Below are 23373 nucleotides of genomic sequence, written 5' to 3' on the forward strand. Positions count from 1 at the left end.
GAAAAGTTTTGGCATGGGTCCCCAGATCCTCAAAACGTTCTACAGCTGCACTATCAAGAGCATCCTCACCAGTTGCATTCCCGCCTGGTATGGCAACTGCTCGGCACCTGACCGTAAGGTGCTACAGAGGGTAGTGCGTAAGGCCCAGTACATCACTGGGGCCAAGCTTCCTGCCATCCAGGACCTGTATACTAGGCGGTGTCAGAGGAAAGCCCATAAAATTGTCATATACTCCAGTCACCCAAGTCATAGACTGCTCTCTCTGCTACCGCACGGTAAGCGGTACCAGAGTGCCAAGTCTAGGACCAAAAGGCTCCTTAACAACTTCTACCCCCAAGCCATAAGACTGATGAACAAATAACCCCCCACCCATTTGTTTTTACATTGCTGCTACTCTCTGTTTATTATCTACGCATAGTCCCTTTACATCTACCTATATGAACAAATTACCTCGACTAACCTGTACACCCGCACATTGACTCGGTACCTGTACACCCTGTACATAGCCTCGTTATTGATATTTTATTGTGTTACATTTTATTATTTTTTATTTTATTTTATTTGGTAAATATTTATTTAATTATTTCGTGAACTGGTTACAGGGCTTGTAAGTAAGCATTTCACGGTAAGGTCTACACCTGTTTTATTCAGCGCATTTTACAAATAAAGTTTGATTGGATTTGTGAGAGTGTGTGTGTGTATGAATGGTGGGTAACAACCCAATTGCACATTAGATTTCGCTTTGGCAGTATGGATGAGCCTAGTATGTTGATATTTATTGCTTACTGCATATGTTTTTACTAAACAATATATGATTAGTTCACAGTATACACTTTTATTAAGCTGTAGGCAAGAACAATTTCGAACATGGCCTGTGTGTGTGTGTCTGTGTTTGGTTCCCTGGTGTCCTTACCTTGGCTGATGACGGCCTTACGGTTCCGTCCGTCAAGGTCAGCTCTTTCGATAACGTGATGCTTGGCGTCCACCCAGTACATACGGTGCCCGGCGTAGTCGATGGTCAGCCCGTTGGGCCAGAACAAGTGGGTGTCGGCGATGACGCGGCGGTTGGAGCCGTCCATGTTGGCATACTCGATACGAGGAGTGTTACCCCAGTCCGTCCAGTAGATCTTACTGATGGGGTGGGAAAAAGTCAGGGAAACATGGGTTAGGTTGTCATTGTCCAACAAAAAGATAGGTCACAAATCATAAGACAAACACCATTCAGACCTGGGATCAAATAGTACTTGTTTTCTTTTAAATAATTTAGCTGCTCTATATCAAGTTTTCCTGGTGCAATGGAACCAATGCAGTAGTCCCATAAGTGCAAACCCCACCCATCTGTCACCCCATGCAGGCTTATCAAACTACGTTCAAAGTGATTTCCATGTGGAGTGGAAAAACATCAACAAATAGGGAACTGACAGTTCTCAGTGTAGCTAGCTAACATGCTAACCTTAGCGAGCTGTTTTGCTAAACTTATGTTTTTTTTACTACACCGTATTAAACTTCACCACAGATGGAAACAAGTATCTTTGATCTCGCCATCTATTGTTATCTGCACATTTTTGGCATCTTCCACAACAGACAAGCATTTTTCTACATTGTAATGGACACAGTGTAACATTTGATAAGCAGGCTTCGGCAGAGGTACAGCAAAGCCAAGTCAGCCCGTGCTCATGGTTGTCACAGGGGAAGTTAAATGATAGGCTATAATGATTTTGCTCATGATGCACGTTGCATCGGATACGAAACCACCAATACAAATGTAACAACCGCACAACAAAATACAAAAACAAGTTCCTTGAATTTTCCTTCACGGGTGCCTGTTCATTATAGGACAGCCACTGGTGGTGTAGCTGCACCAATCAAAGCAGTGAAGCATGTTGTGAAGCTAGACTTTAGTGGTCAAATGCAATAAAATCACCCAATTATACCATTTATAAAATGGTCATGTATATACGTATATATACAGTACCAGTCAAAAGTTTGGACACACCTACTCATTCAATTTTTTTATTATTTTTTAAAACTATTTTCTTATAATAATAAAGACATCAAAACTATGAAACAACATATGGAATCATGAGATAACCAAAAAAAGTGTTAAACAAATTAGATTTTAGATTTTAGATCAAAATCAAAATCAATTTTATATTTGAGATTCTTCAAAGCAGCCACCCTTTGCCTCGATGACAGTTTTGCACACTCTTGGCATCCTCTCAACCAGCTTCACCTGGAATGCTTTTCCAACAGTCTTGAATATGTTCCCACATATGCTGAGCACTTGTTGGTTGCTTTTCCTACACTCTGCGGTCCAACTCATCCCAAACCATCTCCATTGGGTTGAGGTCATGTGATTGTGGAGGCCAGGTCATCTGATGCAGCACTCCATCACTCTCCTTCTTGGTCAAATAGCCCTTACACGGCCTGGAGGTGTGTTGGGTCATTGTCCTGTTGAAAAACAAATGATAGTCCCACTAAGCTCAAACCAGATGGGATGGTGTATCACTGCAGAATGCTGTGGTAGCCATACTGGTTAAGTGTGCCTTGAATTCTAAATAAATCACTGAGAGTGTGACCAGCAAAGCACCCTCACACCAACACACCTCCTCCTCCATGCCTCACTGTGGGAACCACACATGCAGATATCATCCATTCACCTACTCTGTGTCTCACAAAGACAATGAGGTTGGACCCAAAAATGTCAAATTTGGACTCATCAGACCAAAGGACAGATTTCCACCGGTCTAATGTCCATTCCTCGTGTTTCTTGACCCAAGCAAGTCTCTTCTTCTTATTGTTGTCCTTTAGTAGTGGTTTCTTTGCAGCAATTCGATCATGAAGGCCTGATTCACACAGTCTACTCCGAACAGTTGATGTTGCGATGTGTTTGTTACTTGAACTGTGTGAAGAAATTATTTGGGCTGCAATCTGTGGTGCAGTTAACTCTAAGGAACTTATCCTCTGCAGCACAGGTAACTCTGGGTCTTCCTTTCCTGTGGCGGTCCTCATGAGAGCCAGTTTCATCATAGCGCTTCAAGGTTTTTGCAACTGCACTAGAAGAAACTTTCAAAGTTCTTGAAATGTTCCGCATTGAATGACCTTCATGTCTTAAAGTAAAGACGGACTGTCGTTTCTCTGCTTATTTGAGCCGTTCTTGCCATAACATGGACTTGGTCTTTTACCAAATAGGGCTATCTTCTCTATACCACCCCTATGTTGTCACAACACAACTGATGGACTCAAACACATTAAGAAGGAAAAAAATGCCACAAATGAACTTTTATCAAGGCACACCTGTTAATTGAAATGCATTCCAGGTGACTACCTCATGAAGCTGGTTGAGAGAATGCCAAGAGTGTGCAAAGCTGTCATCAAGGCAAAGGGTGGCTGCTTTGAGGAATCTCAAATATAATATAGATTTTGATTTGTTCAACACTTTTTTGGATACTACGTGACTCCATGTGTTATTTCATAGTTTTGATGTCTTCATTATTATTCTACAATGTAGAAAATAGCAAAATAAAGAAAAACCCTGGAATGAGTAGGTGTGTCAAAACTTTTGACTGATACTGTATATATACAGACTAGCAAATAAATAAGCGAAACATTTACAAAATAAGCAATGGATTATGTTAATTTTCTAGTAAAAAAGTTTGCACCGCCTAATTTAATTTGATCCATGGCTCAAGTGTAGGCTACAGTGAAAAGCTGTTTGGCTCATTTGCGACTTCAAGAGGAAGAACCTTTCAGGTTTATTAGCACATCATATAATAGGGGAAACACAAGGCATCCCCCACAATATCATACTTTGGCTAAAATGATGACTTATTGACTTCAATTGTTGTGCAACAAGTCTATCACAGTGCCATCCGTTTTGTCACCAAAGCCCCATACACTACCCACCATTGCGACCTGTACGCTCTCGTTGGTCGGCCAAACCCACTGGCTACAGGTTATCTACAAGTCTCTACTAGGTAAAGCCCCGCCTTATCTCAGCTCACTGGTCACCATAGCAGCACCCACTCGTAGCACGCGCTCCAGCAGGTATATCTCACTGGTCACCCACAAAGCCAATTCCTCCGTTGGTCGTCTTTCCTTCCAGTTCTCTGCTGCCCATGACTGGAACGAATTGCAAAAATCTCTGAAGCTGGAGACTCACATCTCCCTCACTAGCTTTAAGCACCAGCTGTCAGAGCAGCTTACAGATCACTGCACCTGTACATAGCCTATCTGTAAACAGCCCATCTATCTACCTACCTCATCCCCATACTGGTATTTATTTATTTTGCTCCTTTGCACCCCAGTATCTCTACCTGCACATTCATCTTCTGCCGATCTACCATTCCAGTGTTTAATTGCTATATTGTAATTACTTCGCCACCATGGCCTATTTATTTCCTTAACTTACCTCATTTGCACTCACTGTATATAGACTTTTTTGTTTTCTTTTGTTCTACTGTATTATTGACTGTATGTTTTGTTTATTCCATGTGTAACTCTGTGTTGTTGTATGTGTCGAATTGCTATGCTTTATCTTGGCCAGGTCGCATTTGCAAATGAGAACTTGTTCTCAACTAGCCTACCTGGTTAAATAAAGGTGAAATAAATAAAATAAAAAACATCATGGGTAAGCTCTTTGTTGAAAAAAAGTGCATTTCCACATGTGGTACTGTAAGGCCGAGATAAAAGTGAAATCTGCTCTTAGTTAAATAGTTGTTCCAGATATAAAGTGCCAGAGTTTAGCATCTAATCCCAAGATCAAGTCCCTGGTTTATTTTCCATCAACATGAAAACTCAAGGCTGCTACTGCAACCAGCAGAGCATTTCATAAGCAAGGAAACAAATTCAGACCTGCCAATCCCAAATCAAATCAAATCAAATTTTATTTGTCACATACACATGGTTAGCAGATGTTAATGCGAGTGTAGCGAAATGCTTGTGCTTCTAGTTCCGACAATGCAGTAATAACGAACAAGTAATCTAACTAACAATTCCAAAAAAACTACTGTCTTATACACAGTGTAAGGGGATAAAGAATATGTACATAAGGATATATGAATGAGTGATGGTACAGAGCAGCATAGGCAAGATACAGTAGATGATATCGAGTACAGTATATACATATGAGATAAGTATGTAAACCAAGTGGCATAGTTAAAGTGGCTAGTGATACATGTATTACATAAGGATGCAGTCGATGATATAGAGTACAGTATCAACGTATGCATATGAGATGAATAATGTAGGGTAAGTAACATTATATAAGGTAGCATTGTTTAAAGTGGCTAGTGATATATTTACATCATTTCCCATCAATTCCCATGATTAAAGTGGCTGGAGTAGAGTCAGTGTCATTGACAGTGTGTTGGCAGTAGCCACTCAATGTTAGTGGTGGCTGTTTAACAGTCTGATGGCCTTGAGATAGAAGCTGTTTTTCAGTCTCTCGGTCCCAGCTTTGATGCACCTGTACTGACCTCGCCTTCTGGATGACAGCGGGGTGAACAGGCAGTGGCTCGGGTGGTTGATGTCCTTGATGATCTTTATGGCCTTCCTGTAGCATCGGGTGGTGTAGGTGTCCTGGAGGGCAGGTAGTTTGCCCCCGGTGATGCGTTGTGCAGACCTCACTACCCTCTGGAGAGCCTTACGGTTGAGGGCGGTGCAGTTGCCATACCAGGCGGTGATACAGCCCGCCAGGATGCTCTCGATTGTGCATCTGTAGAAGTTTGTGAGTGCTTTTGGTGACAAGCCGAATTTCTTCAGCCTCCTGAGGTTGAAGAGGCGCTGCTGCGCCTTCCTCACGATGCTGTCTGTGTGAGTGGACCAATTCAGTTTGTCTGTGATGTGTATGCCGAGGAACTTAAAACTTGCTACCCTCTCCACTACTGTTCCATCGATGTGGATGGGGGTGTTCCCTCTGCTGTTTCCTGAAGTCCACAATCATCTCCTTAGTTTTGTTGACGTTGAGTGTGAGGTTATTTTCCTGACACCACACTCCGAGGGCCCTCACCTCCTCCCTGTAGGCCGTCTCGTCGTTGTTGGTAATCAAGCCTACCACTGTTGTGTCGTCCGCAAACTTGATGATTGAGTTGGAGGCGTGCATGGCCACGCAGTCGTGGGTGAACAGGGAGTACAGGAGAGGGCTCAGAACGCACCCTTGTGGGGCCCCAGTGTTGAGGATCAGCGGGGAGGAGATGTTGTTGCCTACCCTCACCACCTGGGGGCGGCCCGTCAGGAAGTCCAGTACCCAGTTGCACAGGGCGGGGTGGAGACCCAGGGTCTCGAGCTTGATGACGAGCTTGGAGGGTACTATGGTGTTGAATGCCGAGCTGTAGTCGATGAACAGCATTCTCACATAGGTATTCCTCTTGTCCAGATGGGTTAGGGCAGTGTGCAGTGTGGTTGAGATTGCATCGTCTGTGGACCTATTTGGGCGGTAAGCAAATTGGAGTGGGTCAAGGGTGTCAGGTAGGGTGGAGGTGATGTGGTCCTTGACTAGTCTCTCAAAGCACTTCATGATGACGGATGTGAGTGCTATGGGGCGGTAGTCGTTTAGCTCAGTTACCTTAGCTTTCTTGGGAACAGGAACAATGGTGGCCCTCTTGAAGCATGTGGGAACAGCAGACTGGTATAGGGATTGATTGAATATGTCCGTAAACACACCGGCCAGCTGGTCTGCGCATGCTCTGAGGGCGCGGCTGGGGATGCCGTCTGGGCCTGCAGCCTTGCGAGGGTTAACACGTTTAAATGTCTTACTCACTTTGGCTGCAGTGAAGGAGAGACTGCATGTTTCCGTTGCAGGCCGTGTCAGTGGCACTGTATTGTCCTCAAAGCGGGCAAAAAAGTTATTTAGTCTGCCTGGGAGCAAGACATCCTGGTCCGTGACTGGGCTGGGTTTCTTCCTGTAGTCCGTGATTGACTGTAGACCCTGCCACATGCCTCTTGTGTCTGAGCCGTTGAATTGAGATTCTACTTTGTCTCTGTACTGGCGCTTAGCTTGTTTGATAGCCTTGCGGAGGGAATAGCTGCACTGTTTGTATTCAGTCATGTTACCAGACACCTTGCCCTGATTAAAAGCAGTGGTTCGTGCCTTCAGTTTCACACAAATGCTGCCATCAATCCACGGTTTCTGGTTAGGGAATGTTTTAATCGTTGCTAGGGGAATGACATCTTCAACGCATGTTCTAATGAACTCGCACACCGTATCAGTGTATTCGTCAATGTTGTTGTCTGACGCAATACGAAACATCTCCCAGTCCACGTGATGGAAGCAGTCTTGGAGTGTGGAGTCAGCTTGGTCGGACCAGCGTTGGACAGACCTCAGCGTGGGAGCTTCTTGTTTTAGTTTCTGTCTTTTCTGTCTGTAGGCAGGGATCAACAAAATGGAGTCGTGGTCAGCTTTTCCGAAAGGGGGCGGGGCAGGGCCTTATATGTGTCACGGAAGTTAGAGTAACAATGATCCAGGGTCTTTCCACCCCTGGTTGCGCAATCGATATGCTGATAAAATTTAGGGAGTCTTGTTTTCAGATTAGCCTTGTTAAAATCCCCAGCTACAATGAATGCAGCCTCCGGATAAATCGTTTCCAGTTTGCAGAGAGTTAAATAAAGTTCGTTCAGAGCCATCGATGTGTCTGCTTGGGGGGGGATATATACGGCTGTGATTATAATCGAAGAGAATTCTCTTGGTAGATAATGCGGTCTACATTTGATTGTGAGGAATTCTAAATCAGGTGAACAGAAGGATTTGAGTTCCTGTATGTTTCTTTCATCACACCATGTCACGTTGGCCATAAGGCATATGCCCCCGCCCCTCTTCTTACCAGAAAGATGTTTGTTTCTGTCGGCGCGATGCGTGGAGAAACCCGCTGGCTGCACCGCTTCGGATTGCGTCTCTCCAGTTAGCCATGTTTCCGTGAAGCAGAGAACGTTACAGTCTCTGATGTCCCTCTGGAATGCTACCCTTGCTCGGATTTCATCAACCTTGTTGTCAAGAGACTGGACATTGGCAAGAAGAATGCTAGAGAGTGGTGCACGATGTGCCCGTCTCCGGAGTCTGACCAGAAGACCGCTTGTTTCCCTCTGAGTCGTTTTTTTTTTTTTGGTCGCTGCATGTGATCCACTCGGTTACACTGGTTGTAAGGCAGAACACAGGATCCGCATCGCGAAAAACATATTCTTGGTCGTACTGATGGTGAGTTGACGCTGATCTTATATTCAGTAGTTCTTCTCGGCTGTATGTAATGAAACCTAAGATGACCTGGGGTACTAGTGTAAGAAATAACACGTAAAAAAAACAAAAAACTGCATCGTTTCCTAGGAACGCGAAGCGAGGCGGCCATCTCTGTCGGCGCCGGAAGTATCAATCCTTAGCAGTTTCACTTTAGTGCTGCACCTCTAGCCCCGGACCACACGACAGCGCATGTGCGACAATTCACACTGCTCAAATCATAGGCAAATGCACATTTTTTTTAGCCTAATAATGATGTTGGCAGAAGACTGGCTCAGTAGGAATGGTAGGCTATAGACTGCTATGGGTACTTGGTAATTGGTTGCTCTTTAGTAGCTAACTAGAAATACACTTAAAGTTGCACGACGCATAAATCGCTCCACCATTTCCTGGTTGCTAAAATTCTAATAGTTCACCTAATTTCCATTTATGTGACAAAATAAGCTAGTATAGTGTAGAGAATCATTGTACCCTCTAAACCGCTGTGAAATATATTTTCCATAATCACAAATATTGTTGTTTCATCTGTTTGAAGCTGTTGTACATCGCCGAAGGTAAAAGACGCAAAAACAAGACTCAAGAACGGGAAGCATAGAAGTAGCACACATAGAAAAGATATACCGCTTAGACTTGCCTTCAAGTAGAATGATAGATCTATAACTCACATCTCTATGTGAATTTGGTCAGGTTGCCCAAAAAGTTACATTTTGCCACTTTAAATGTACAATCAGGGCTCTCCTTAGGATTTTCTGACCAGGTTGTGCTGATGTAGGCCTAAGTTTGAGTAGGAGAGAGGTTTGGAAGTTGTGAAGTTGGAGAAGGAAATTAGAGCATTTAGCTTGTTTTTTATTTATTTTTTAACCTGTAACTGCCATTTACTGAAACCTTAAATGATATTAAACAATGCAGCCAGCAAAGTAGTCTAGTGTGTGATCCTAAATTAAATTCAGCTGGTCTCAATGACTCTTTCAAATGTTTCTAGCTTAAATTTAGGGGTAATGATCATTCTAATTCATAGGTATCTTAATGTGGAAACTCTAGTAGAAATGTAAACTGGCTTCTTCTTAATTTGTAGCTAACTACCTGTTTTGTATTGACACATTAGTTAATAAGCTATCTAAGAAATAATATTCATTAAGTGCTTAAATAACACATACAATTTTGGAAAACGTATTTGGCAAACAGTCCGTTCTCAATTTACCTCACACATCAGTGGTATCAACAGACGAGTGGAGAGCTGCCAACCAGCTGCAGGGAGGAAAATAGTACTATGACTACGGGGGGGGCGGGGAAGGCCGGAGTGGAGAGCTAGAGATTTTTTCTTCTCGTCCGAGTCCTATGATTGGTTCAGCTCCAACTTCAGACGGTTGAGTTAAAAACCACAATGTGCTCAGAAGTCTATTTTGGTGTATTTTAGGGTCATTTTTTGTACCAGCGTACTTTGACCTGATATTGCGTGTATGGTACACAAAATGCATGCAGGTTGGTAGGTAGGGATATAGAAGAGAAAGAGAGAGATCCTACTTACCCCTCTATAGGGTGCAGTGCGATGGCTCGGGGTTTCTCCATGCTCTGCCATAGGAGGACCTTGCGGTGGGTTCCATCCAGATTGGCCACCTCAATACGGGACGTCCCTGAGTCAGTCCAGTATAGCTTGTCATGGATCCAGTCTATAGCCAGACCACCTAGAGGGAGAGACCAGGGTCATGTTCATTAGGTACCAAACAGAGGAAAATGGACTGAAACCGGGAGGGACTGTCTTGACTTGTCCAATTAAAAACACAATTTTTAGTTTTCCATTGCAAAAGTTTTAAAACATGTTATGTTGCATGCCCTAATAAACACAACCCGGGAAGTCAACAGATGGTCATTTTAAAATGTGGCAAAATCATTTTGGGAAAGGTGTAGAAGCTAAATTCACATTTGGGATTAGAGGGTGGCAGGTAGCCTAGAGGTTAGAGCGTTGGGCCAGTAACCGAAAGATTGGTAGTTCGAATTCCTGAGCCGACTAGGTGAAACATCTGTTGATCTGCTTTTGAGCAAGGCACTTAACCCTAATTGCTCCATTAACCCTAATTGCTCCAGGGTTGCCGTCAATAATAGCCGATTCCTGGTCGTGTTCCCACTCTCTGAGGGTGTCTTGTTGGGGAGTGGGATATTCCAAAAAAATACATTTTCATTTCACACCACACACAAGTTACACAGAACAAATATAAGCCCCCCTCTACTTGACCTTTTTGGATTAGAAAATGCCATCCATTTGTCTTCATCAGCATGGCCAGATTGTGTTGACTCGTCATTTGTCCTAAACCTTGAATTATGACTGTTGCAGTGCTGTACATTCTATGTTGATACATGTTCTGACTGTAGTAAAACCATGTGTGGTCGTAGTTATAACTGGGCTTTCCTTTACATAATTGTGAGTGCACAGAATGTAGCATGAGCACTTGTGATTGTATCCATGCTGGTGGAAACCACCTGCTATGCATTCTACTGTGTGTGTTTTGACTAGAGTTAGACCATAAATGGTCATGTGCATACCTGGACTCTCTAAGCCAGTGGAAACCACTTCCTCCACATTGCTCCCGTTTAGGTTAGCCTTCATGATGCGATCGAGCGTGACATCAGACCAGAAGACCAGCTCCTGGTTGTGGTGGAAGTCTAGAGCGATGGCATTTTCCAGGTTGTTCAGCAGCAGAGTGTACTCTGACCGGTGGGGCAACACCTGGCGGATGTCTATACGGTTCGCAAACAGCAGCACTGGCTCAGGACCTAATGGAGGGGTATAGAGAGGAGGGAGGGAAAGGAAAGAGGGAGGGTAGTGACAAGAAAAATGAGGGGTTAAGAGAGTGAGAGAAAGAGAGCGAGAGAGAGAGAGGAGAGGGTGTGGAGTGCAAGGGAGAGAGGAAAAGACAGGAAAAACTCAGCTCTTGCAGAAAACTCCAGCCATCACTTTCAATGAGACCCAACATTAATATTATTCAGTCAGTCAAGTACATCCCCTGGGCACTGGAACCCAAGCAGAGATGCTTGAACGGGGTTCACCAGTGATAGACGCCAGATTTGAGGGGTGCTGTATTGGCAATGTAGTGGACCCTAGCTCAATATCCATATCTAAATCTATAACAGACCAGGCCTGCATTTTAAATGGCTCCCTATTGCTTTATAGTAAACTACTGTAAGATATAAGGTGGCATTTCGGATGCGACCAAGCACTTGCATTTCTGACCTTAAACCATGAGCTAACCTCAGCCACAGTCCAACTCCCCCAAGCTAAGCAAGGGATACGGTTACAATTAAATGCAGATGAAACATGTTTGCATGTTTTAAACACAACTATGATGCATATGGGTCACCCGCTACCCAGGGCAGAGTAGGGAAAATGGTTTTAATTCAATGCAGGCAAAACATGTTAAGGTAAACAACTTCCCCAGGTGCCCACAATCCCTCCACATGAAGCCAAAGGTCTTAAATTGAAAGATTGTGAGTGAACTCACCCAGCGCCTTGCAGCTGCGCTTGTCAGGCCTCAGCTCATAGCCCTGCACACACCAGCACTGGAACCCTCCCTCTGTGTTGGTACAGCCCTGGCTGCAGTAGCCCTCCTCTGCACACTCATCCACATCTGGGAACGGTACATATAGACAGGTGGGTGGGTGGGGGAGGGGTAAGAGAATATATGATGCGGCGTGTGTAAACACCTCAAATATATACATTTTCAATCAACTCATTATAAAATCCGCAGAGCTCATATACATTGAATTTTTTCAGTCTCTCATCGCAAGCACACACACACGGGGTGTAGTCTCACCCTGGCAGGCCCTGCCATCCTCCATCAGTCTGTAGCCAGTATGACAGGTACACTGTACCAGACCTCTGGCCATCTGACATTTCTGAGAACAGCCTCCGTTATTCAGGTTACAGTTGCCATCGCTGGACCGCGGGCCTACACTCAAACACACAGACTTGTTAGAGAGATGTTATGATGTGGAGCCTGTGTCCCCAAACACACACATGGCACACCCACCCCACACCCTTCCCCTTATACAGTCAGACATAACTCACGGCAGTCCTGGTGAGGGTGTTCATCAGTCCCATCTCCACAGTCGCTGACCTCATTACAGACCTTCCTCTGGCCAATACAACGGCCGTTACCACACAGAAACTGGTCTGGAGCACATGGAGGGGTGTCTGGTGGGGAGATAGATGGAGAAAGTTACAATGGCCTGGAAAAAAGCTGTGAAGAACAATGAACAACATCTGAAAACTCCTTTGGCTGTGTCTCAAATGGCACCCCTTGGGTCCTGGTCAAAAGAAGTGCACTATATAGGGAATAGGGTACCATTTGGGGATGTAGCCTCTGACTTTTGAAGGATAGACACAAAAGGCCTGTGGGGTAATGGTAACTGTTCTTTAGATTGACTGAATCTAGACTCCAGCCCTGGGTGGGGTGATCATCCAAAATCAAATCAAACTTTATATGTCACATGCGCCCAATACTACAAATCAAAGCAAATCGTATAAGTCACATGCACCGAATACAACAGGTGTAGACCTTACAGTGAAATGCTTACTTACGAGCCCCAAATCAATAATGCAGTTTTAAAAAATACAGATAAGAAAAATAAATAAAAGTAACAAGTAATTAAAGAGCAGCAGTAAAATAGCAATAGCGAGACTATATACAGGGGGGTACCGGTAAAGAGTCAATGTGCAGGGGCACCAATTAGTTGAGGTAATATGTACATGAAGGTAGAGTTAAAGTGACTATACATAGATGACAACAACAGAGGTTAACAGCGGTGTAAAAGGGAGAGGCAATGCAAATAGCCTGAGGAGCCATTTGATTAGGTGTTCAGGAGTCTTATGGCTTGTAGAAGCTGTTTAGAAGCTTCTTGGACATAGACTTGGCACTCCAGTACCGCTTTCCATGCGGTAGCAGAGAGAACCGTCTATGGCTAGGGAGGCTGGAGTCTGACAATTCTTAGGACATTCCTCTGACACCGCCTGGTATAGAGGTCCTGGATGACAGGAAGCTTGGCCTCAGTGATGTACTGGACCGTTCGCACTATCCTCTGTAGTGCTTGACGCCGGAGGCAGAGCAGTTGAAATACCAGGCAGTGATGCAACCCGTCAGGATGCTCTCGATGGTGCAAATGTAGAACCTTTTGAGGATCTGAGGACACATGGGAAATCTTTTCAGTCTCCTAAGGGGGCATAGGTTTTGCCGTGCCCTCTTCACGACTCTCTTGGTGTGCTTGGACCATGTTAGTTTGTTGGTGATGTGGACACCAAGGAACTTGAAGCTCTCAACCTGCTCCGCTGCAGCCCCGTCGATGAGAATGGGGGCGTTCTCGGTCCTCATTTTCCTGTAGTCCACAATCATCTCCTTTGTCTTGATCATGTTGAGGGAGAGGTTGTTGTCCTGGCACCACACAGCCAGGTCTCTGACCTCCCTCTGGCGGCCTCGTAGTTGTCGGTGATCAGGCATCGGCAAACTTAATGGTGGTGTTGGAGTCGTGCCTGGCCGTGCAGTCATGAGTGAACAGGGAGTACAGGAGGGGACCGAGCACGCACCCCGGAGGGGCCCCTGTGTTGAGGATCAGCGTGGCGGATGTGTTGTTACCTACCCTTACCACCTGGGGTCGGCCCGTCAGGAAGTCCAGGATCCAGTTGCAGAGAGAGGTGTTTTGGCCCGGGGTCCTTAGCTTAGTGATGAGCTTTGAGGGCACTACGGTGTTGAACGCTGAGCTGTAGTCAATGAATAGCATTCTCACATAGGTGTTCCTTTTGTCCAGGTGGGAAAGGGCAGTGTGGAGTGCGATTGAGTCATCTGTGGATCTGTTGGTGTGGTATGCGAATTGGAGTGGGTCTAGGGTATCCGGGATGATGGTGTTGATGTGAGCCATGACCAGTCTTTCAAAGCACTTCATGGCTACAGACGTTAGTGCTACGGGGCGGTAATCATTTAGGCAGGTTACCTTCGCTTCCTTGGGCACAGAGACTATTGTGGTCTGCATGAAACACGTAGGTATCTCCCCGTTCAGGGAGAGGTTGAAAATGCCAGTGAAGACAATTGCCAGTTGGTCCACGCATGCTTTGAGTACACATCCTGGTAATTCGTCTGGCCCAGCGCCTTTGTGAATGTTGACCAGTTTAAACTTCTTTGGGATAGGGGGCAGCATTTTTGGATGAATAGTGTGCCCAGAGTGAACTGCCTCCTACTCAGTCCCAGATGCTAATATATGCATGTTATTATAAGTATTGGAAAGAAAACACTCTGAAGTTTCTAAAACTGTTTGAATGATGTCTGTGAGTATAACAGAACTCATATGGCAGGCAAAAACCTGAGAAAAAATCCAAACATGAAGTGGGGAAATCTGAGGTTTGTAGTTTTTGAACTCAGCCCTATCGAATACACAGTGGGATATGGGTCAAGATGCACTTCCTAAGGCTTCCACTAGATGTCAACCGTCTTTAGAAACTTGAATGAGGCTTCTACTGTGAAGTGGGACCGGATGAGAGCTCTTTGAGTCAGTGGTCTGGCAGAGTGTCACAGCCTCATGATGCGCGGTCACGAGAGAGTTAGCTCTCGTTCCATAGCTTTTCTACCGACAATGGAATTCTCCCGGTTGGAACATTATTGAACATTTATGATAAAAACATCCTATAGATTGATTCTATACTTAGTTTGACAAGTTTCTTCGACCTGTAATATAACTTTTTGAATGTTTCGTCCGACTGGACCAGATGGCGCGTTTGGATATGTTTACCAAACGCCCTAACAAAAGAAGCTATTGGACATAAATGGACATAAATGATGGACATTATCGAACAAAACAAGCATTTATTGTGGAACTGTGATTCTTGGGAGTGCATTCTGATGAAGATCATCAAAGGTAAGTGAATATTTATAATGCTATTTCTGACTAATGTTGACTACCCAACATGGCGGATATTTCTCTGGCTGATTTGGGCTCTGAGCGCCGTACTCAGATTATGCTTTTTCCGTAAAGTTTTTTTGAAATCTGACAAAGCGGTTGCATTAAGGAGAAGTGTATCTAAAGTTTCATGCATAACACTAGAATTTTCACCAATATTTATAATGAGTATTTCTGTGAATTCATGTGGCTCTCTGCACAATCACTGCATGTTTTAGAACTACTGAACTACTAATGCGCCAATGTAAAATGAGATTTTTTGATATAAATATGCACTTTATCGAACAAAACATACATGTATTGTGTAACATGAAGTCCTATGAGTGTCATCTGATGAAGATCATCAAAGGTTAGTGATTAATTTTATCTCTATTTGTGCTTTTTGTGACTCCTCTCTTTGGCTGGAAAAATGGCTGGGTTTTTCTGTGGCTTGGTGGTGACCTAACATAATCGTTTGTGGAGCTTTTGCTGTAAAGCATTTTTGAAATCAGACACTGTGGCTGGATTAATGAGAATTTATCTTTAAAATGGTGCCTAATACTTGTATGTTTGAGAAATTTGATTTATGAGATTTCTGTTGATATGTATTTGGCGCCCTGCAATTCACTGGCTGTTGGCGAGGGGTTCCGCTAGCGGAACGGGGTTAGACAGGTTAAAGGTCCTAGACAGGTTAACTTCTTCGATATAGGGGGCGCTCTTTTAATTTTTGGATAAAAAAACGTTCCCGTTTTAAACAAGATATTTTGTACGAAAAGATGCTCGACTATTCATATAATTGACAGCTTTGGAAAGAAAACACTCTGACGTTTCCAAAACTGCAAAGATATTATTTGTGAGTGCCACAGAACTGATGCTACAGGCAAAACCAAGATGAAATTTCAAACAGGAAATGCCCCAGATTTTGAAGGCGCTGTGTTCCAATGTCTCCTTATATGGCTGTGAATGCGCCAGGAATGAGCTTACACTTTCTGTCGTTTCACCAAGGTGTCTGCAGCATTGTGATGTATTTGTAGGCCTATCATTGGAAGATTGACCATAAGAGACTACATTTACCAGGTGCTGTCCTCCGTCAAAATTATTGCGCAATCTCCAGCTGCGTGTATTTTTCCATTTGCTTCAGAGGAGAAACCAAACTGCCACGAATTATTTATCATCGAATATATATGTGAAAAACACCTTGAGGATTGATTCTAAACAACGTTTGTCATGTTTCTGTCGATATTATGGAGTTAATTTGGAAAAAAGTTTGGCGTTGTAATGACTGAATTTTCGGGTTTTTTTCTTAGCCAAACGTGATGAACAACACAGAGCGATTTCTCCTACACAAATAATCTTTTTGGAAAAACTGAACATTTGCTATCTAACTGAGAGTCTCCTCATTGAAAACAGCCGAAGTTCTTCAAAGGTAAATTATTTTATTTGAATGCTTTTCTTGTTTTTGTGAAAATGTTGCCTGCTGAATGCTAGGCTTAATGCTATGCTAGCTATCAATACTCTTACACAAATGCTTGTGTAGCTATGGTTGAAAAGCATATTTTGAAAATCTGAGATGACAGTGTTGTTAACAAAAGGCTAAGCTTGTGAGTGAATATGTTTATTTCATTTCATTTGCGATTTTCATTAATAGTTAGAAGATATAATTATGGTCAGATTTGCCAAATGGAGGGCGGGAGAGAGCTTTGTATGCATCTCTGTGTGTGGAGTAAAGTTTTTTTCCACTCTGGTTGCACATGTGATATGCTGGTAAAAATGTGGTAAAACTGATTGAAGTTTGCCTGCATTAAAGTCACCAGCCACTAAGAGCACCGCTTTTGGTTGAGCATTTTCTTGTTTGCTTATGGCCTTATAGAGTTGCTTGAGCACGATCTTAGTGCTAGCATCGGTCTGTGGTGGTAAGTAGATGGCTACGAATAATATAGATGAGAATTCTTGGTAGATAGTGTGGTCTACAGCTTACCTCAGGCGAGCAACACCTTGAGGCTTCTTTAATAGTAGACATCGCAACCCAGCTGTTATTGACAAATAGACACATACAGAGGAAAAGGCAGGTCGGGATGCCTTCTGAGAATCCGTAGGCGAGCGAGAGAACTCACACTGCCATCCGTTCTACTGGCTAACGTGCAATCATTAGAAAATTAAATTGATGACCTACGATTAAGATTATCCTACCAATAGGACATTAAAAACTGTAATATCATATGTTTCACCTAGTCGTGGCTAAACGACTACACAGATATTATAGAGCTGGCACGATTTTCCATGCACCGGCAGAACAGAGAATGATTTTCCAATGATTGCACGGTAGCAAGTAGAACGGATGGCAGTGTGAGTTCTCTCGCTCGCCTACGGATTCTCAGAAGGCAGCCCGACCTGCCTTTTCCTCTGTCTTTTCTTCACACAAATGACCGGGCCTGTTCCCGGGTAAGCATTATCTCCTTCTCGTCAGATTCGTTACAGGAAAAAGCTTATTCCAGTTCGAGGTGAGTAATCGCTGTTCTGATGTCCAGAAGTTATTTTCGGTCATAAGAGACAGTAGCAGCAACATTTTGTACAAAATAAGTTTAAAAATAAGTTACAAACAATGCAAAAAAATGAACCAAATAGCACAGTTGGTTACGAGCATGTAAAACGTGCCAATATGCTTTCCCTCTGACAGTTTCCTCTCAAATTATGCTTTTCAGCATGGAGAGTTGTCCTGCAACTGTTATCATGGATAGTAAACTATAGGGTGCCTGTCTGAGGTGTAAGATTTAGCTCATAGCCCGCATATAAGAACTAAGTCCATGGAGCTCTTTCTTTCTTTTCACCCTTTTATTCAATTTTTACTGTCTAGATTAAATTGATGCCGATCTGCACACACGTACCAGTCTTCTCACAGTCATCTTCATCGCTGCCGTCAGAGCAGTCATCCTCTCCGTCACATCTCCATGACAACCTGACACAGCGTCCCGATGCACAGCGGAACTGATCCGCAGTACACATGGAGGTGGCTGGAGGGAGAGGACAGGTCGGTTAGACACACACACGTACACAATCTACATACATTATGTACACAAACACATATACACACACAAGCAGATACTTACTGCAGTTCTTCTCATCTGATTGGTCATCACAGTCAAACTCCCCGTCACACCTCCAGCCAGCGTTGATGCACATCCCACTGCTGCACATGAACTCCACAGAACGACAAGGCTGGTGGGAGGCTGCAGGACACACACAACCAATACCGTGAGATAAAATGAAAATGCTTTTGGAACTTTAATCATCCCTGACAGTGTAAAACAATTTATCTGAAGGTAATATCTGGTCATACAAAGATGCTTTTACAGGGACAAAACAGAAATAAACATTTGGGGCAGGACATGCATGTTTCAAAAGAATCAAACATATCTATCCAAGACCAAACAAACCCACACGAGCACACACACACTTTTATTAATGATCTAACAATAAGAGCCTGTTCACATGAGGTTGAAGGGCTGAGGGTAGAAGATAAGGACAGAGAGGTGAGGAATGACTAAAGCGAGGGAGAGTAAAAAAAGAGATAAAGCGTGAGAGAACAAGTGCTGTAGAACACCGTGTCTGCATGTGTCTGTGTGCAGTGTTATCAGTTAGACAAGAGAAGGGAACAGGGCCAATAGCACAGAAGAGAGGGAGAGAAGAATAAAGCAGTGCTGTGTGTGATGAGAAAGAAATACACAAACACACATATATACACAGACATATATATACACACACACACACACACACACACACATATATAGAAGCAGTGCGGCACATATATATATATAGTTGAAGTCGGAAGTTTACATACACTTAGGTTGGAGTCATCACTGTTTTGGCAAGTTGGTTAGAACATCTACTTTGTGCATGACACATGTACTTTTTCCAACGATTGTTAACAGACAGATTATTTCACTTATAATTCACTGTCTCACAATTCCAGGGGGTCAGAAGTTTACATACACTAAGTTGACTGTGCCTTTAAACAGCTTGGAAATGTCCAGAAATGGCTGTCATGATGTCATGGCTTTAGAAGCTCCTGATAGGCTAATTGACATAATTTGAGTCAATTGGGGGTGTACCTGTGGATGAATTTCAAGGCCTACCTTCAAACTCAGTGCCTCATGGGAAAAGCAAAAGAAATCAGCCAAGACCTCAGAAATGAAATGGTAGACATCCACAAGTCTGGTTCATCCTTGGGAGCAATTTCCAAATGCCTGAAGGTACCACGCTCATCTGTACAAACAATAGTACGCAAGTATAAACACCATGGGACCACGCAGCCGTCATACCGCTCAGGAAGGAGACACGTTCCTAGAGATGAAGAACGTACTTTGGTGCGAAAAGTGCAAATCAATGCCAGATCAACAGTAAAGGACCTTGTAGACATGCACAAAAGTATCTATATCCGCAGTAAACAAGTCCTATATCGACATAACATGAAAGGCCGCTCAGCAAGGAAGAAGCCACTGCCCCAAAACCGCCATAAAAAAGCCAGACTACAGTTTGCAACTGCATATGGGGACAAAAATCGTACTTTTTGAAGAAATGTCCTCTGGTCTGGGGAAAAACAAATATAGAACTGTTTGGCCATAATGACCATCATTATGTTTGGAGAAAAAATGGGAAGGCTTGCAAGCCGAAGAACACCATCCCAACCGTGACGCACGGGGGTGGCAGCATCATGTTGTGGGGGAGCTTAGCAAAATAGATTGCATCATGAGGGAGGAAAATTCTGTGGATATATTGAAGCATCAGTCAGGAAGTTAAAGCTTGGTCGGAAATGGTTCTTCCAAATGGACAATTACCCCAAGCATACTTCCAAAGTTGTGGCAAAATGGCTTAAGGACAACAAAGTCAAGGTGTTGGAGTGGCCATCACAAAGCCCTGACCTCAATCCTATAGAACATTTGTGGGCAGAACTGAAAAAGCATGTGCGAGGATGCCTAGAAACCTGACTCAGTTACACCAGCTCTGCCAGGAGGATGGGCCAAAATTCACCCAACTTATTGTAGGAAGCTTGTGGAAGGCTACACAAATCACTTGATCCAAGTCAAACAATTTAAAGGCAATGCTACCAAATACTAATTGAGTGTATGTAAACTTCTGACCCACTGGGAATGTGATGAAATAAATAAAAGCTGAAATAAATCATTCTCTCTACTATTTTTCTACTATTTCACATTCTTAAAATAAAGTGGTGATCCTAACCGACCTAAGACAGCAATTTTTTACTTCGATTAAATGTCAGGAATTGTGAAAAACAGTTTAAATGTATTTGGCTATCGGACATCGGGCCCTCATACCACCCTCATTGAGTCTGTTTCTGACCGTTTGAGCAGAGACATGCACATTTGTGGCCTGCTGGAGGTCATTTTGCAGGGCTCTGGCAGTGCTCCTCCTGCTCCTCCTTGCACAAAGGCGGAGGTAGCGGTCCTGCTGCTGGGTTGTTGCCCTCCTACGGCCTCCTCCACGTCTCCTGATGTACTGGCCTGTCTCCTGGTAGCGCCTCCATGCTCTGGACACTACGCTGACAGACACAGCAAATCTTTTTGCCACAGCTCGCATTGATGTGCCATCCTGGATGAGCTGCACTACCTGAGCCACTTGTGTGGGTTGTAGACTCCGTCTCATGCTACCACTAGAGTGAAAGCACCGCCAGCATTCAAAAGTGATCAAAACATCAGCCAGGAAGCATAGGAACTGAGAAGTGGTCTGTGGTCACCACCTGCAGAACCACTCCTTGTTTGGGGGTGTATTGCTAATTGCCTATAATTTCCACCTGTTGTCTATTCCATTTGCACAACAGTATGTGAAATTCATTGTCAATCAGTGTTGCTTCCTAAGTGGACAGATTGATTTCACAGAAGTGCGATTGACTTGGAGTTACATTGTGTTGTTTAAGTGTTCCCTTAATTTTTTTAGGCAGTGTATATCTATGAGAGAGAGAAATGTAAAACAAGAAACATTAAATTGACAGTGTTCTCATGTTCAAACCCACTTATCAGCTGGTACCCTGTCGCCCACATTGACACCCACATACACAGAGAACTGTTTCATCTGCTTGTGTGTGCCCAACTCTCAGAATACAGACACACACCGAATACACAGATATATACATACACACACACACCACTAAACACACAGAGAATCGTTTGATCTGCTTGTGTGCCCAGATCGCTCTCCATTCTGAATACACAAGCCATGCCCATTTGAGAGTGTGCCAGTGTTTTTCTATCAAAGCGTCCAGCATACAGTCTATGCCAAGAAATGCAGTGAGGATGGCTAGTCTTATTCCTCTCTGGTATGTCTCCTCTCCCAGCTAGTGTAATATCTTCTTTTCCTTTTTTATCTCTGTCCTTGTTTCTTTTTCTTTGATGCGTTTTCCACTTTCCCAAAAATTCTAAATATCTCCAGGCAAGGGGGCAATTATCAAATCAAATCAAATTTTATTGGTCGCATACACATATTTAGCAGATGTTATTGCGGATGTAGCAAAATGCTTGTGTTCCTGCTGGAGGAAGGAGGGAGGAGAAAGGGATGATAAAGGAGAAGAAGAGGTGGGAGGAGGGACGAAGACATACAACTAACATGACCTTACTGATCAGTCAGTCATGATGAAAGCCTTAAATAAAAGTTTATCACCATTGAAGACAACATCAAAGAAGAGAGGAGTTTGAGAATCACTGCTCTCTCTCCTCTCATCCTACTCCCTAGTCTGATGCATGCTAACAGAGACCCATATACAGGCTTTTGTGTGGGCTACCATGACAGAGAAAATGAGAGTGAGTGAGAGAGTGAGTGAGTGAGTGAGTGCGAGAGTGAGTGAGTGCGAGAGTGAGTGAGTGCGAGAGAGAGAAAGAGACTGTGGGACAGAGAGATAGTACAAAGAGAGACATGAAAGCCTGAGATAGAGATAAATTAACAGAAAGAAAGGACGTGAAAGCAGTGAGGTCTTAGCAGTAGTCTAACAGGGTATATTCTCTGGAGTGATGAAGAGAAACGTGATAGCCTGTGCTAATCGAAACACTGGCAAGCTTGCGTGTATTCGAAAGAAAAGGATGGGAAATGTTTTCCAATGCACGCAGACATGCACAAGTGTAGTGTAGTCACACTGCGGAGCAGCAGGCTCTAGCACGACAGCTGTCAGCAAGGAGAGTGGGACAGGGCATTCCAGGAATCTGTGTCAGGGAACGCTCAGAGAGCCATAATGAGTGAAGGAGACAGACTTCTGCAGTGTAGCCATTTAACATGTCACTGCTCAGTGCTCAAGCTCAATCATTGCTACAATGGTAACAGCTGGATCTGCCATCACCAACTTGTCTCAATTCTGTTCAACCTCAGCTGAACCTTTTTATTTTTTACTTGTTCCATTTTTCTCCCCAATTTCGTGATATCCAATTGGTAGTTACAGTTTTGTCTCATCGCCAGAACTCCTGTACAGACTCGGGAGAGGCGAAGGTCAAGAGCCGTGCGTCCTCTGAAACACAACCCAGCCAAGCCGCACTGTTTCTGGACACAATGCACGCTTAACCCAGAAGCCATCCACACCAATGTGTCGGAGGAGACTCCTTACACCTGGTGACCCTGTCAGCGTGCATTGCGCCCAGCTGTGTCAACAGGAGTCGCTAGTGCGTGATGCCGCCCCATGGGTCTCCCGGTCGCGGCCGGCTGCGACAGAGCCTGGACTCGAACCAGGATCTCTAGTGGCAAAGCTAGCTTGTTTTTTTAAGGCTTTGTCAGGTGAAAGCAATAGTGTCAACTGCTAGACCACTGCTCCACTCGGGAGGACAACCTCAACCGATCCTATCCTTATCTCTTTTCTTTTATGTATACTTGACTGGAAGTATTGACACTATTGCTTTCACCTGACAAAGCCTTAAAAAGACAAAGGTTGTCAGTGGCACTTCCCAAACACTGAACTCTCTCACTCCCGTCCCTCATGATAAAGTTGTAGCCCAACTGCAATCCTCCCTGCCCCTAACCTACTAACCCCTTTGTTTACATTCCACTTGAGAAATAGGGTGCTTGGCATTCTGGGTAGAATTCCAACAGGCAGTCTGGCCACAACAGGTTCTGTGTGTGTGTGTGTGTGTGTGTATAGCAGAGGAATTTGAGGTACCATATGTGTTTTCTGCATGGCAGTGTAGCAGCCTCTGATGTAGCATGTATGGTGCTGGCGTTAGTGCTGGGCGATATGG

General features: G+C 44.0%; 1 protein-coding gene across 3 annotated transcripts in view; it reads right to left on the reverse strand.

Moving 5' to 3' along the window:
• Nucleotides 1-23373, reverse strand: part of lrp4 (low density lipoprotein receptor-related protein 4) — a 226213-nt gene that overhangs the window by 42187 nt on the left and 160653 nt on the right. For all 3 annotated transcript variants that reach the window (XM_042320844.1, XM_024418426.2, XM_042320845.1), the window contains exons 7-14: nt 18253-18372; nt 18031-18156; nt 12291-12416; nt 12037-12171; nt 11725-11850; nt 10769-10999; nt 9756-9912; nt 914-1131 (exon numbers count right to left, since the gene is read on the reverse strand). In XM_042320844.1, coding sequence (XP_042176778.1) covers nt 914-1131; nt 9756-9912; nt 10769-10999; nt 11725-11850; nt 12037-12171; nt 12291-12416; nt 18031-18156; nt 18253-18372 — 1239 coding nt within the window. The remainder of the gene's footprint in view (nt 1-913; nt 1132-9755; nt 9913-10768; nt 11000-11724; nt 11851-12036; nt 12172-12290; nt 12417-18030; nt 18157-18252; nt 18373-23373) is intronic.

Source organism: Oncorhynchus tshawytscha, linkage group LG04, assembly GCF_018296145.1.
Source record: "Oncorhynchus tshawytscha isolate Ot180627B linkage group LG04, Otsh_v2.0, whole genome shotgun sequence".
NCBI lineage: Eukaryota > Metazoa > Chordata > Actinopteri > Salmoniformes > Salmonidae > Oncorhynchus > Oncorhynchus tshawytscha.